Source organism: Lathyrus oleraceus, chromosome 2 (genome assembly GCF_024323335.1).
Source record: "Lathyrus oleraceus cultivar Zhongwan6 chromosome 2, CAAS_Psat_ZW6_1.0, whole genome shotgun sequence".
Classification (NCBI taxonomy): domain Eukaryota; kingdom Viridiplantae; phylum Streptophyta; class Magnoliopsida; order Fabales; family Fabaceae; genus Lathyrus; species Lathyrus oleraceus.
This window is the reverse complement of record NC_066580.1, coordinates 66,562,883-66,579,099: the sequence shown is the minus strand read 5'-3', so window position 1 is coordinate 66,579,099 and position 16,217 is coordinate 66,562,883. Positions and strand designations below refer to the sequence as shown.

At 39.4% G+C, this 16,217-nt stretch overlaps 1 protein-coding gene across 1 annotated transcript; it reads left to right on the top strand.

The window, feature by feature from the left end:
• The first annotated feature begins 12,753 nt into the window (after nt 1–12,753).
• On the top strand, nt 12,754–13,732 carry LOC127121939 (3-phosphoshikimate 1-carboxyvinyltransferase 2-like). The gene has a single exon (XM_051052363.1). The coding sequence runs from the start codon at nt 12,860–12,862 to the stop codon at nt 13,730–13,732; it is 873 nt and encodes a 290-aa protein (XP_050908320.1). The 5' UTR covers nt 12,754–12,859.
• Nucleotides 13,733–16,217: the final 2,485 nt, after the last annotated feature.

Genomic DNA, 16,217 nt, shown 5'->3' with positions numbered 1-16,217 from the left:
ACAGGGTCTTGAAGAAGATATGTTCCAACATCTTTAAGAACATCAGATATCTTGAGCTCCAAAGGTAATCAATTAAATACTTGTACTTGGCACAAGCTGACATTGATTTTAAATCCTTTCCCAATATTCCTTTCAGATACTTCCACCATAAGACTACTTTGAACATACTCTTCTAGTGTCAACATCTTCTGCTTGCAAGCATTTCAACAGTTTTGAAAATCTTCTCAGATTAAATTCACCCTTAGGAATGAGAGAGATGAATTCTTCCTTGCAAGTGTGTCACACAACCACCAAAACCCATGTGACACAGGTCAACAGCCAACCAGACTTTAGGCTGACCAAATGTGAGGAGGTTAACCAAAACTCCCCCTCAAATTAACAATCATGGAAGCTTCACACCAATATCCATGCATTGTACAGACATGTCTCAACATGACATACACCATCCCTACCGGTGGCACCTAACTCTATGAGTTATACCTATACATACTCCAATCACACCAATCAGACTTCAGCTGACCATAAGTACTAGTGAAAGATATCAACACCAGTCCATAGTAGATATGCATTGCCAAAGCACACTACCTCAACCAACCTCTGAATCTTCATATTCTCACTCCTTGAAAGAACTGCCACTTCTGAACGTGGTGTTTGAACAACAAGATTCATGGTTCCAATCCTCTTAAATGATATAGTAATCAGGTTACCCCAATATTGACTTCTAACATTCAGGGGACTTGTCTTCCACCACTACATAGTACTTCAGGGAACAACTATCCTACCCTGATCAATCTACAGGAGTAAGACAACCAGCAGGAAATTGCACAATGTCACACTTCAACCAGCTCCACTTCTAGAGATCAGACTTCTATGAGTGACCATCTTGAGCACACACCCGGTTGACCCTGCCCTTGTCAACTGAGCACACACAGATGTCTCCTCTTCCAGGTCAGGAGTAGGTTCCAAACAAGAGTATCCCTTTCTTTGACACCTAAAAACATCTGTTCTTCAACCAGCAGCTGCATACTTGTTGAATAGCATGTTCTAACATCACATAGAACATTGGTTCCACCTCCTTGGAACAAACCCTCCTTGAGAGTCTTCAAGGTCTTCATATACACTACCCAAGAGTGTAAAAGAATCAGTGATCAGGTGATTCTTACCATCCTGACGTGAGAACATCATGATGAGTGGACTTGAGGGGACTCACGTATCTTTGACATCTTCAGAGGTTATGATGAAGTCTTGAATACAGCAGCCTTTCATCCACATGAGGGGAAACTACATCAGAGTTTGAGTTTTGCCAGGTATTATGCAGCGGAAATCATAATACAACTCAACCAATGAACACACACTTCATCAAATCAGCCTCCAAGAGCATGCCAAGTTTGAATATGATTCAATACTTGCACAGCTGTCCCACACAAAGGCCAATTGCCAATCTCCAGAGGCAGGTGCACACAGTTCCTGTCGTGAATAGTCCATCCACCTACTTCAAGGGACCATTCAGGGAAACCACAGAACCATCTACAGGTTCCAACATCAGTACTAACATAACCTCTTGCCAGATACCAGAAAGTATCAGTCATGGATCTCATCCAGAAACAGAACAGGATGCTTGCTCTGATACCAATTGAAATTCTGGTGTAGTCAGAATTCAGATGTTCTACTCCAAGTCATGACATCTGATCTAACATTGTAACTACTACAGCAAGATAGTTATTAACCACTGTACTAATATGTACACGTTCACAGATGTCACGACATCTCATTCTATGTCACCCTAGACTGGATGAACACCTGGTTCTGTGCATCAAGAAGAAGGACTCAACAGAGATCAATCCTAGCACCCACTTCTGTTGTTTTCTTACACAGTTATCAGCATGATGTCTTACTGTTGATCATCTGTTACATTGTTCCAGTGTGTTTGTCTTTTACTTGTATTTCCTGAATTAAAGGTTGAACACGTTAATCTAATTTCCACTTATTAGATTGCTAACAACTAGGCTAATTGTTAGGTTCATTAATTGTAGGTTAGTAGTTGGTTTCCTGGATTTTAGCTCAGCTGTTGAATCCCTGAAGAATAGCCTGAGAAAAATACTGAAACAGAAAAAACCAATCATCCTACACTTTAGCACATGCTGTTGAGAATGAATGTCACAACATTCAATTCGACAGCCAGAACATATGCTGATTCTGTTATGTTCCTAGAAACGGACTGTGCTAAGTTTGCAGTACTGTAAAAGACCAACTTGTCTCTGCTTCAGTATCATCTTTCAGTATCAACTGTCAAAACATCCAGTTTGACAGTTTCACAACGATCCTTCGGCCAGGTCTGTTATCCTTGAAAAGAACAGACTTAAATAAATACTGAACTGAAATTAACCTGCTCATTATTCAGTATAAGCTGTCACTGATGAATGTTACAACATTCTGATTGACATTCAACCAGAAGGCTATATACCAGATCTGTTATCATCTTGATAAGCTGACTGGAATACCAGCTGAGTTATGACAGTAATAAAAACACATGCAGAAGGAAAACAAACACAGGAAATTGTTAACCCAGTTCAGTCCAACATGACCTACATCTGGGGGCTACCAAGCCAGGAAGAAGATCCACTATTAGCAGTATTAATTCAGAGTTAAACTCCCCCGTTTACAACTCTTCACTTAATCCCTACCCAATGCAATCTATACCTAGGAACTCCTAGATAGAAACCTCCAGTTTCCATTCCTATCACTACAAATACAATGTATTATTAACACACCTTGAACTTGCTTCACAGCTTCATTCAAGAACAAAATCACTCTTGCCTACAGGCTTTGAGTTACAAATACTCTCAGCTTTGACCACTGAGAAACACATGGTAACCTTCCCACAGATTGGGAGGTTTACCTCACACACACCCCTAAAAATTCATTCTAAGAGGCTTACAAAAACTAGGTTACAATATGCTATTTATAACCTAATCACCCAACTGGATTTGGGCCTTCAGAAATCTCAGCAAACTTGTTTTTTGCTGTTACAAATACAGCAGAAAATTTCTGCTACAAACAAGGTCTTCAATCCTAGAATCTCTCCATATATATCTCCTTATTTTGAGCCTATATATATTCTGATTGAGTCTTTAAGACCTCCACATGGGAGTTAGGATATTCACCAAATATCCTTACTAATCCCAGAATATATACTGAATTAATTAATTCAGTTTTCTACACATGTACGATGTCACAGGCCTGATGTCATGACATCGTACATGACATGTTGGTCCAGATGTTGAACTTCTTCAATCCAACATATTAAAACAACAGAGATGAATACATTATTTATTTTACAAAATTAATGCCAATCCTAAGGTATTAACAAGCAACACCAATTTGCTCAACAACAACCAACTTATCCAGTACAATATGTTCAACAACCATATGTGGCAGCTGTCATACCAAATTTCAACCAATCACAAGCTCATGTCTATCAACCTATTCAACAAGCACCAGTATACCAGCAAGTGCCCGCGCCACCTGCTTATCAACAGCCAAGGGCACTGGCTCCTCGTCCACAAAATCCTCCAAGTCAAAATAGGGTATAAAGAAGTAGACTTCCGTTTGCTTCAATCCATATGACATACACTGAATTGTACCCATCGTTACTACAGAGAGGGTTGGTGACTCCCAGACCTTTGGGTCCTCCACCAAATCCTTTACCTCCATGGTACAATCCAGATGCCCATTGTCCTTTCCATGGGGGTGCCCCTGGACATGATTTAGAAGGATGTTATGCTTTAAAGCATATTGTGCAAGACCTGGTTGAGAAGAAGATTCTTTCATTTCGAGACGTCGGACCCAATGTAAAAAGTAACCCTTTGCCAGTGCATGGTGATGTTAATGTCGTTGAGGATGCTTCTGATGTGTGTATAATCAAAAACGTGGAAGATGTTAAAACTCCGTTGCTAGCGCTGCATGCAGGATTGGTGGGGGCTAGATTGATTGATACATGTCACGACAACTGTGAGGAATGTGTCGTTCATCCAAGAGGATGTAAAGTGGTACGAAATGACATTCAGAACTTGATGGATCAAGGTTTTTACAAATTTGTGGTCCAACAACAAACGAGGAAGTTTCAGTCATTGACCCCGTTTTTAATATACCAGAACCGTTTGAGGTAACTTATCACATAAGAGATGTTGTTCATCCATCACCCGTGGTAGTTTGCATGCCTACCCCATTCCCTTTTGAAAGCACCAAGGTGGTACCCTGGAAGTACGACATAACAGTGGTAGATGGAAAACCCAAAGCTGCTGAAAGTAAGAAAGGTTTGGAGAATGTTGACACCGATATCACTAACATCGCAGGGACAAGCAGGATGACCCGCAGTGGTCGGATTTATACTCCTAATATTAATGTGAACCCTCAAGAGCCAACAAGGGAAGCTGCAAATGTAAGTCCTACCCCAGAGCATGGAGGGGCACAGCCGGCTGTGCAAACAGATGAAGCAAGTGAGTTCCTAAGGATAATAAAGAAATCTGACTACAAGATAGTTGATCAGTTACATCAAACACCGTCAAAAATATCTATCTTGTCTTTGCTTCTGAATTCCGAAGCTCATAGGGAGGCTCTACTGAAAGTGCTTGCTCGGGCTCATGTTACCCAAGATATAACGGTCGGCCAATTTGATGGAGTGGTCGCCAATATCACAGCCTGCAACACTCTAAGTTTCAGCAATGAAGAGCTACCCAAGAAGGGGAAGAATCACAACCGCGCCTTGCATGTATCCATAAAGTGCCAAGAAGATGCTCTGGCCAGAGTTTTAGTTGACACTGGATCATCCCTCAATGTTCTACCAAAGAGGGCACTTGCCAAATTGTCTTACCAAGGTTCGGAATTGAAACCTAGTGCGCTTGTGGTAAAAGCATTTGATGGTTCTCGAAGGACAGTAGTTAAGGAGGTAGAGCTACCAATACAGATCGGACCGCATGTATTCCCCATCACTTTCCAAGTCATGGACATAAATCCAGCTTACAGCTGCCTTTTGGGACGCCCATGGATACATGCTGCTGGGGCAGTAACTTCTACTATGCATCAAAAGATGAAGTTTGTTGTCAATGACAAGCTCGTTATTGTCTCGGGTGAAGAAGATTTTATCATCAGTCAACTCTCCTCTTTCCGTTATGTTGAGGCTGATGAGGATGCCTTAGAAACCTCTTTTCAAGCACTTGAAATATCCAATTCCACACTTGAAGAGGTTAAGGATCCTATTGAGAAAACCAGTTTGTCGTTCGCTTCTTTGAAGAGTGCAAGATCAGCCGTTAAAAGTGGAGGCCCTGCAGGTTGGGGGCAAGTCATCAACGTCAGTGAGAAAAATGATCATTTTGGTTTGGGGTACAAGCCTTCTGCTAATGGAGGAGCCCTGGTCCCTGCAAAGGACCGTGTGCGGAGCATACAAGAAGTATTCTTGAGCACAGGATTTATCCATGGAGATCAGGTTGGTGCAGTTGAAGATGACACTGAAGATGAAGAAACATCAAACCTGATATACCGGTGTGAAGCAGCCCTAACAAATTGGGAAGCAGTTGAGATTCCATAAGTTTTTCCTGTGTCAAAGTAATTGTGTTTTCCTTTGTGTTTTTGAAAATCCTTAGCTTTGCCCAAGGCTAATGGATCATTTGTAGGGGCCCTTTTAAATTTCAAAAATCAATATGACAAATAAAGAGCATTTTGTTCAAATTCTTGTCGTTCATTTATTTGTTTTTCTTTCCTTAAAATGGCAATCCTTTCAAAAAACTACAAAAATATTTTTATTTCTTTTGCTTTTTATTTTCATTTTTCTAAAAAAGGCCATCATTACAAAACATGCAGAATAATCAATAAACCAGTTGAATTCGATGACCCCACTACTTCCTATAACTTTGAACTCCCCATCTCCCAAGCAGAAGAGGAGAGTGAGGAAGATTGTGATTTCCCTAAAGAATTAGAAAGGATGCTCGAGCACGAGTCAAAGGCCCTTCAGCCGCATCAAGAACCAATGGAAACAATCAACCTTGGCACTGAAGAAGACAAGAAAGAGGTCAAAGTTGGGACTACACTTGGGGCAAGCATCAAAGAAAGATTGATCAAGTTGCTACAAGAGTATGTAGATGTATTTGCTTGGTCGTATCAGGATATGCCAGGTTTAGACACTGATATTGTTGTCCACAAGCTACCGCTACAGCCAGATTGCCCGCCAGTAAAGCAGAAGCTCCGAAGAGCAAGACCCGACATGGCTCTGAAGATTTGTGACGAGGTGAAACATCAATTTGATGCCGGTTTTCTAGCAGTTGCAAAGTACCCTCAATGGGTAGCCAACATTGTACATGTACCCAAAAAAGATGGCAAGGTCAGGATGTGTGTTGATTACAGGGATCTAAACAAAGCTAGTCCAAAGGACGATTTTCCCTTGCCACATATTGACACTCTGGTAGACAACACTGCTAAGTTCGCAGTCTTCTCCTTTATGGACGGATTCTCGGGTTATAATCAAATTAAGATGGATCCAGAAGACATGGAAAAGACCACATTCATCACCCCTTGGGGAACATTTTGCTACAAGGTAATGCCATTCGGTCTCAAAAATGTTGGGGCAACTTACCAAAGAGCAATGGTCACTCTTTTCCATGACATGATGCATAAGGAAATTGAGGTTTATGTGGATGATATGATTGCAAAATCCCAAAGTGAAGAGGATCATATAGACCACTTGCAAAAGCTATTCGAGCGTCTTCAGAAATTTCGACTACGGCTGAATCCTGCTAAATGCACCTTCGGTGTCCGATCTGGAAAGTTGCTTGGTTTCATTGTTAGTCAACGAGGAATTGAGGTAGATCCGGACAAGGTTAGGGCAATACAAGAAATGCCTGCTCCACGTACAGAGAAAGAAGTTAGAGGATTCCTGGGACGTTTGAACTATATCTCCAGGTTTATATCTCATATGACTGCTACGTGTGAACCTATATTCAAGTTGCTCAGAAAAGATCAAGCAGTTGAATGGAACTCTGACTTCCAAATGGCTTTTGAGAAAATCGGACAATACCTGCAAGAGCCCCCTATTCTAATTCCACCTGTTCAGGGGAAACCACTCTTTATGTACTTAACTGTGCTTCAAAAGTCAATGGGATGTGTGTTGGGACAACATGACGAAACCGGTCGAAAGGAGCATGCCATCTATTATCTAAGTAAGAGATATACCGATTGTGAAACCCGATATTCACTTTTGGAGAAAACTTGTTGTGCTTTAGCATGGGCCGCTCGTCGTCTAAGACAATACATGATTTGCCACACTACTTTGTTGATCTCAAAAATGGATCTAATAAAATATATCTTTGAAAAGCCTGCTTTGACTGGAAGACTCGCCCGTTGGCAGATGTTACTATCTGAGTATGACATCCAATATGTATCTCAGAAAGCCATCAAAGGAAGCGTGTTGTCTGATTACTTGGCAAACCAGCCCGTTGAAGACTACCAGCCGTTGAAGTTTGACTTCCCTGATGAAGACATTATGGTAGTTAAAGATTGTGAAATCCCAGGACTTGATGAAGGACCTGAACCCGGATATCGGTGGAAGTTCATGTTCGACGGTTCATCCAATTACATGGGGCATGGCGTAGGAGCTGTCCTGTTGAATCCGAATGGTGGATACACTCCTTTCATAGCAATGTTGTGTTTTGATTGCACAAATAATATAGCAGAATATGAGGCGTGCATCCTAGGCATTGAAGCAGCAATTGATCTCAGAATCAAAATCCTTGAAGTATGTGGAGACTCAGCCTTGGTGATATACCAAGTAAAGGGCGAATGGGAAACCCGTGATGCAAAGTTGATCCCATATCGTGCCTATGTCATAGAACTAATAAAATACTTTGATGAAATCACTTTTCGTCATATCCCGAGAACTGAGAATCAAATTGCTGATGCTTTGGCTATGTTGGCTTCAATGTACCAAGTTAGATTCCATAATGAAGCACCTCTCATTCAGATCGAGCGGAAAGTTGAGCCTGCCTACTGCCAGTTAGTTGAAGAGGAAGCCGATGGTAAACCCTGGTTTCACGACATCAAATGCTTTTTGCAAAATCAAGAATATCCAACGGATGCAACAACCATTGACAAGAAAACATTGAGGAAGTTAGCATCTAAATTCTTCTTAAGCAATGGTGTGTTATACAAGAGAAATCACGATATGATTCTGCTCAGATGCGTGGATGGACGTGAAGCGGACCTGTTGATCAATGAGATTCATGAAGGGTCCTTTGGAACTCATGCCAATGGGCATGCCATGGCCAAGAAGATTTTGAGAGCTGGTTATTATTGGTTGACCATGGAATCCGACTGCTTCAATTATGCTAGAAAGTGTCATAAATGCCAAATCTATGCCGACAAGGTACACGTGCCTCCGACCCTACTAAACGTTTTGACGTCACCTTGGCCTTTCTCAATGTGGGGCATCGACATGATTGGCGTCATCGAGCCTAAAGCTTCCGATGGTCACCGCTTCATCCTGGTTGTTATTGATTATTTTACCAAATGGGTAGAAGCCGCCTCTTATGCTAATGTGACAAAACAAGTGGTTGCACGGTTCCTCAAGAAAGAGATCATTTGCCGTTATGGAATTCCAAGCCGGATCATCACAGATAATGGGACGAATCTGAACAATAAAACCATGAAAGAATTATGCGAGAGCTTCAAGATTGAGCATCATAACTATTCACCATATCGTCCAAAGATGAATGGCGCTGTTGAAGCCGCTAATAAAAACATCAAGAAAATCCTGCAAAAAATGGTGAAAACCTATAAGGATTAGCATGAAATGCTACCCTTCACACTGCATGGATACCGGACTTCCATCCGCACTTCAACAGGGGCAACCCCGTTCTCTTTGGTATATGGGATGGAAGCAGTTCTCCCAATTGAAGTGGAGATACCTTCAATGAGAATCTTGATAGAAACCAAGCTAGAAGAGGCCGCGTGGATTCAAAATAGATTTGATCAGTTAAATCTCATAGATGAGAAGCGAATGACTTCTTTGTGCCATTGACAGTTATACCAAAAACGGCTTAAAAGGGCTTTTGACAAGAAAGTACGTGTTCGGGAATTCAGAGAAGGAGACCTCGTGCTTAAGAAGATCTTGCCAATACACAAAGACTCACGTGGGAAATGGACTCCCAATTATGAAGGCCCATATGTTGTGAAGAAAGCTTTCTCCGGAGGTTCCTTGATTCTCACAACTATGGATGATGAAGAGCTCTCACACCCCGTGAACTCTGATGCAGTTAAAAAATACTATGCCTAACAAAAACCCGCTAAATCGAAAACCTGAAAGGGCGATTTAGGCAAAAAAAAGGGTATCCCGGTGGACTGAAAACCTGAAAGGGCGGTCCAGGCAAAAGTTAGGGATGAATAAAAAATGGTAGCTCACTAAGTTGAAAACCTGAAAAGGCGACTTAAGCAAAAAGGAACGTCCCGGTGGATTGAAAACCCAAAAGGGCGATCCAGGCAAAAGTTAGGGGCACAAGGCATAAACTGCATCAGTTGTTACTGATTAACACCGAAGAATCTGAGGCGGAAGATTAATCCAGTCACTCCCCTTAGGAGCAAGGTTTTGGGGGAATCATATCTATTAAGGATGTTAGTGGTCACTGAATTCAACGTAAACCTTTCCTTATTGCCATTTTCCAAATTGTAATATTCCATGGAGCTACGCCATTTGTGTGCTACCATTCTTGAATAAAATACAAGTTTTCCCAAGCATTGTTAGTTGTGTTCGTCTATGCTTTTCTTTGTTATGCAAAGTCTCATTTATTTGTTAATAATGAAATTTTGAAACTTGAAAAAGAATTTGAAATTTAGTAAAAAGAACAAAATTACTTTGATATATGTGAAAATCAAAGGAAAATCATTTGTTTCCCCGAAAGCCTCAAGGTTGCATAAATATTCCTGGATCACCAACAAAAGTCCCCATGGAATATAACTTATTAATCCTCTAGAAGAATGGACCTTTGGTTATTTATAATTGTCAATCATGATAGATTCTCCTCTGGACGCGCCTGTTAATTGTATGGGTATGAGTTATTGGTGTTGAGAAATCAGAATCTCTGTAAACAGTCCCTACAAACTCCCAGTCTGCCAAGTGTCAGCATTCTTATAATCATGATCATTCATATATCATGCATTCAAATCATGCATAGCCGAAATGTACTTCGTGCTCATTGTGCATTGACCTAGGTCTTGTTGTTGATCCTATGTCCTTTGACCTCTGATTCCAGTTTGTCTTTGGTACCCTTGAACCAACATCCGGTTTTCGCAGTCATTTTCAAGTCCAATTGTTGTTGAACTTTATTCCGTTATCAGGTCATACATGAACCTGTTGTTCAAGCCATTCAGGTCATATATGAACCTGTTGTTGAACTTTATTCCATTGTCAGGTCATATATGAACCTGTTGTTCAATGCCATTCAGGTCATATATGAACCTGTTGTTGAACTTTATTCCATTGTCAGGTCATATATGAACCTGTTGTTCAAGCCATTCAGGTCATATATGAACCTGTTGTTGAACTTTATTCCATTGTCAGGTCATATATGAACCTGTTGTTCAAGCCATTCAGGTCATATATGAACCTGTTGTTGAACTTTATTCCATTGTCAGGTCATATATGAACCTGTTGTTCAAGCCATTCAGGTCATATATGAACCTGTTGTTGAACTTTATTCCATTGTCAGGTCATATATGAACTTGTTGTTCAGTGCCATTCAGGTCATATATGAACATGTTGTTGAACTTTATTCCATTATCAGGTCATATATGAACCTGTTTGTTCAGTGCTATTCAGGTCATATATGAACCTGTTGTTGAACTTTATTGCAGTGTCAGGTCATATATGAACCTGTTGTTCAGTGCTATTCAGGTCATACATGAACCTGTTATTGAACTTTATTCCATTGTCAGGTCATATATGAACCTGTTGTTGAGCTTTATTCCAGTGTCAGGTCATATATAAACCTGCTCTGAAGAGTCTTTCTCTACGATTGTTTCAGTGTTGTCAGGTCATATATGAACCTGCTCTTGAGCTTTCATTCCAGTATTACCAGGTCATATATGAACCTGTTGATACACTCTTCTTGAATTTTTCTGAGTTTGTTAGGTCATATCTGAACCTGCTGTCATAACTTCTTGATATTCCCCAGCATTGTTAGGTCATATATGAACCTGTTGTTGTGTTCTATTCCAGTATTGCCATGTCATATATGAACCTGTTGTAGCATTTTTTTCCTTATTCGGGTTTAGTAAGTCATATGTGAACTTACTACCGAGATCTCTTGTATTCTAAGTATTGTCTATCAACTTTCACTTAGATTACTCCCCGGTGTGTGTCTGACTCTCCAAGCAGGATTGTTTTCCCCAGCAAAATTGTTTTTTACCATTTGTTTGTCTCCCTGTGGGTCATCAGCATTCCCTACAGATTGGTCCGCCTAGTAGCATCTCCTGTTAAGGGTTCACCATATCCCTAGCAGATAAAAATTACAAAAAAAGAGAATCTCGCATCAGCACATATCATGTCATATCATATCATATCATATCATATCATATCATATCATATCATATCATATCATATCATATCATATCATGTCGTATCATATCATATCATATCATGTCATAAGGATTCAGGATCAAAATCCGGGTCTTCTTAGTATTTAACCATCTCCCACTATGATCATATGAAGGGTGTCCTGCTTCATATTCTCTAGTTGAAGACGCTTAAATAGGGGCAACTGTCATACCCCGATTTTGGTCCTGAATTTTTTTCATTTTTTCATTTTTTATTTGGCACGTGGCCTAAAGTTCATTTGCATACATTCATGACCCAAGGCAACCGTCCATTCCCAAATCCATATTTTTCGATAAACATTGGTCATTATCTAGGCTTTTTGATCATGGTGTTTTTTGATTATAAAATGGATTCTAATTATTTGACTTTTTAATTTTCAATTTGATTTTAATTTCAAATTAAGTCTAATTCCAAATTTCAATTTAATCTTAATTGTGTTTTTACTAATGATTCAAACTCTAATTGATTTTTAATTTCCAAATAAATGTTAGAATTTGATATCAAAGTAGTTTTAACAAATTATAGATTAATTTGATTTTAATTGGTTTTTATTGGTTTTTTGATTTTTAATTGACATTTAGATTAGTCTTGGATTATTTCTAAAAATCCATATCCATTTTATAACCAAACACCCATTTCATAAACCAAGGTCTCACCATTCTTATTACATTTTACAAACACTTCAACCAAGTTCAAATTACAATCACAAATTCATTATATTTCAAAATTACATACCATTTAACCAAATTCAAATCAAATAAAGTTTCAACCAAATTTTCATCCATTCATTAATACCATACATTCATTTTTCAATTTCAGACTATAAAAATTACAATCCAAATCACACGGCCTATGATCATATTCCAAACCACAATAGCTCCATGATAACATCCATCCTACCACAATCGTAACAGAGCAACATTAAGTCCATAGAATTTCAACATTAACAAGCCAACATTCCTTATTAACCAACAAGCCTTCAAAGGACCTTCATTCTGACCTCACACAACTGAGAAACATTTTCTAACTTACCAAAAACCTACACAAAACAAAACCTTCCAACCACTTCAATAACATGCATAAATTTTGATATGAATATACACTAACAGAGACGACAAAACAACCAAACAAGCAGTTGTGGAAGGCAGTGGGGGATTGTTTCCCACCGATAGAGAATCTAAAGATGAAGTTAATTTATTCCTTGGAAATGTCGGTACGGCAATGCGTCCTTTGACGGCAGCCTTGGTTGCTGCAGGTGGAAATACAAGATACATACTTGATGGAGTTCCCCGAATGAGAGAAAGACCAATTGGAGATTTGGTTTCCGGTATCAAGCAACTTGGTGCTGATGTTGATTGTTTTCTTGGCACAAATTGTCCACCCGTTCGTATAATTGGGAAGGGAGGACTTCCATGGGGAAAGGTGAAACTGTCCGGATTTATTAGCAGTCAGTACCTAACTGTTTTGCTTATGGCAGCATCGTTGGCTCTTGGCGACGTTGAGATTGAGGTAATTGATAAACTGATTTCTGTTCCGTACGTTGAAATGACTTTAAAGCTGATGGAGCGCTTTGGAGTCTCTGTCGAACACAGTGATAATTGGGAAAGATATTTGGTCCACGGAGGTCAAAAGTATAAGTCTCCCGGAAATGCTTTCGTTGAAGGTGATGCTTCTAGCGCCAGTTACTTCCTAGTCGGTGCAGCGGTTACCGTTGGAACTATCACGGTTATAGGTTGCGGGACGAGCAGTTTACAGGGAGATGTAAAATTTGCTGAAGTTTTTGAAAAGATGGGAGCTAAAGCTACATGGACAGAAAACAGCGTCACAGTTACCGGGCCTCCACGAGATTCTTCTGGTCGGAAAGTGTTACAAGGCATTGATGTCAATATGAACAAGATGCCAGATGTTACGATGACACTTGCTGTTGTTGCTCTATTTTCTAATGGTCCCACTGCTATTAGAGACGTGGCAAGTTGGAGAGTTAAAGAGACAGAAAGAATGATAGCAATCTGCACTGAACTTAGAAAGCTAGGAGCAACAGTTGAAGAAGGTCCCGATTACTGCATGATAACACCACCATTTCATTTGTCTTAGACCCTGCAGTAGACAACAATCACCAAGCCTCATTTGAGCCAAAACCTGCAGTGGAAACATGTTACAAAAGTATAACCACCATGATCCTCAAACCTGCTACAAGTCCAAGTACTTGACTTGCAACATATATAAGATCCAAGAACCTGCAACAGTAATATACATGATCAAACCTGGAATGTAAGCATGATTCAAACCCAAGCTTTTGGAATAAACATCAGAGCTACAATGCTACAAACCAAAACCAGAATGATGAGTGTATTCTACAAGGTCATTATGATACATCAAATTGCAGAAGTCAAACCATGCTGGATGCACAAGCCATCGAAAACTGAGTTTGAAACCAAAGCCATGTAAGAACCGAAATTACTCATGTTTTCACCAAGTTCACTGCAATAAAAACATAGCAACAGCAAGGCGTTAGAAATTCAAAAATATCCCAAAATGGAATTGAGACAAAGTAGAGGAAGAAGGTACGTTGTTCACATTACCATTTCTGAATCTAGCATCAAACAAGATAATCCGATTCTGAGCACCAAAAGGATTTCGCAGAGATACTTGTTTTGATCTGCATAGGCCAACCCGAAACCCTAATCTACTGGATATAAAAGGGAAGGTGAGATTGAGAAGAGGAGCACGGAAAAATCAGAGGAAAAACCCTAATCCCAAAATCAAAAAAAACCTGGATTGAAGAGGCGAAGAAGGAAGATTTAAGCTTCACCGTCGCCGTCGTCACCGCCGAAGGTGGGATTTTTACTCGATTCTCTTTTGAAACCATAGATTTGGGCATTTCTTGGGTAGTGTCGTGAGCGATTGTGAGAGAGCAACTGAGAGATGATGAGCGATTGGGAGAGTAACTGAGAGGTGATGAGTGATTGAGGGACGGAGTGATGAGCGAAGGTTGAGGATGAGCGATTGAGAGAGTGAAGGTTGAGGACGAGCGATTGAGTGAGCGGGAGTGAAAGAGAGGCGCGATTGAGAGGCGTGAAAGATTGAGAGTGAGGACGATTGAGAGTTCTGTTACTGTTCCTCTCATTTTCTGGTTTTACTTATTTTAAGAAACGAATGTTTAAACTATAAAAAATTAATTAACACTTTTAGTCTTCCTCTGTTTTATTAAAAAAGTGTATATTAATGTATTATTTTTTGGTGTTCCCAATCCATAATCCTTTGGGAACCCAACAGCCAGGCGACTAGGGTTTATTTTCTTGGATTCTTCCACTGTTTAATTGGTAGTCCAACAGACTATCTTATTTTTGTTTTATTTTTTAATTTTAATTTCAATCTGTTCTGGTTTATATATCCAAGTTGTTATTGTAAATAATAACTAATCATAAGTGGTCTAGTGGAGAGGCAGTAGTTTCATTGTCTTTAGTGGAGTGGGTTCAATACTTGGGGATAGCAAATCTTCATGTTTCTATTTGTTATGCTTACTATTTTATTTAATTTTGTATATAACTTCTACTATTTATTTTATTTTAAATTTTTATCAATTTAATTTGATCGATATTTAGTTGTTTGTATCTTTAAATGTTTACCTTTTAGATTTAATTAATGGTTGAATTTCCGATATTTTTTTTATTCGATTAGTCGATTTTTGTGTGTTAACTAATTTAGTTAGGTTATTAGTACCCATATCCACACTTTTACAACGTGTAAATAATCATACTCAAATTTCATTCGATTTCAAAATCAATTTCAACTTTCCTCAATTTCAAAATACATTCCAAAAATAATGTGAATCATCTCAAGATCATTTCACAAATCAAACATAATATTCAAACCCTTTTCTAAAACGTGAAGAAAAAGATTATCCTGGATGGAATATCCAGTTATAATCTCGAATATTAGGCTCAAGCTGTAAGAGCTTGCAAGCCATAAATATTCGTCTTCCCTCTAAATCATTCGTAAATATTCGAATCATTTTCTCAACAATATTGGAAAGAAACAGACTGCCTGGGTGGAATGTCCAGACGTAGTCCTGAGCGTTAGACCCAAGCTGTAAGAGCTTGCAAGTCATAAGTACTCGTCTTTCAAACTCGAAAACACTTGATTCCTACCTTAATACTTTTTTTCAATAAAGATGGAAATGGAACATGGTGTATACCGTGCACTCCTGAGATTAAGATTCAAGGTGGATGCCTTGCCTATCTTAGCTCTCGTCATCGACTAAAATTGTCAATGTTATTTCTTCAAACCCCTTTTCTCAATCAAACCTCAAAACACTTAATTTTCATCAAACATTTTTTCAATAAAGATGGAAATGGAACATGGTGTATACCGTGCGCTCCTGAGACTAGGATTCGAGATGGATATCTCGCTCATCCAAGTTCTCGCCATCACTCAAAATACATTCAACCAATCAAACTCTTTTTCGCCACCGTGCGACTAATCAAAGAACCTTTTTCATAAATGAAAGATATATTGTCTTAAGTGATACAAAACAATGTTTCGGCCACGATTGTTGAGTCGAGATAAGTGGCGCTTT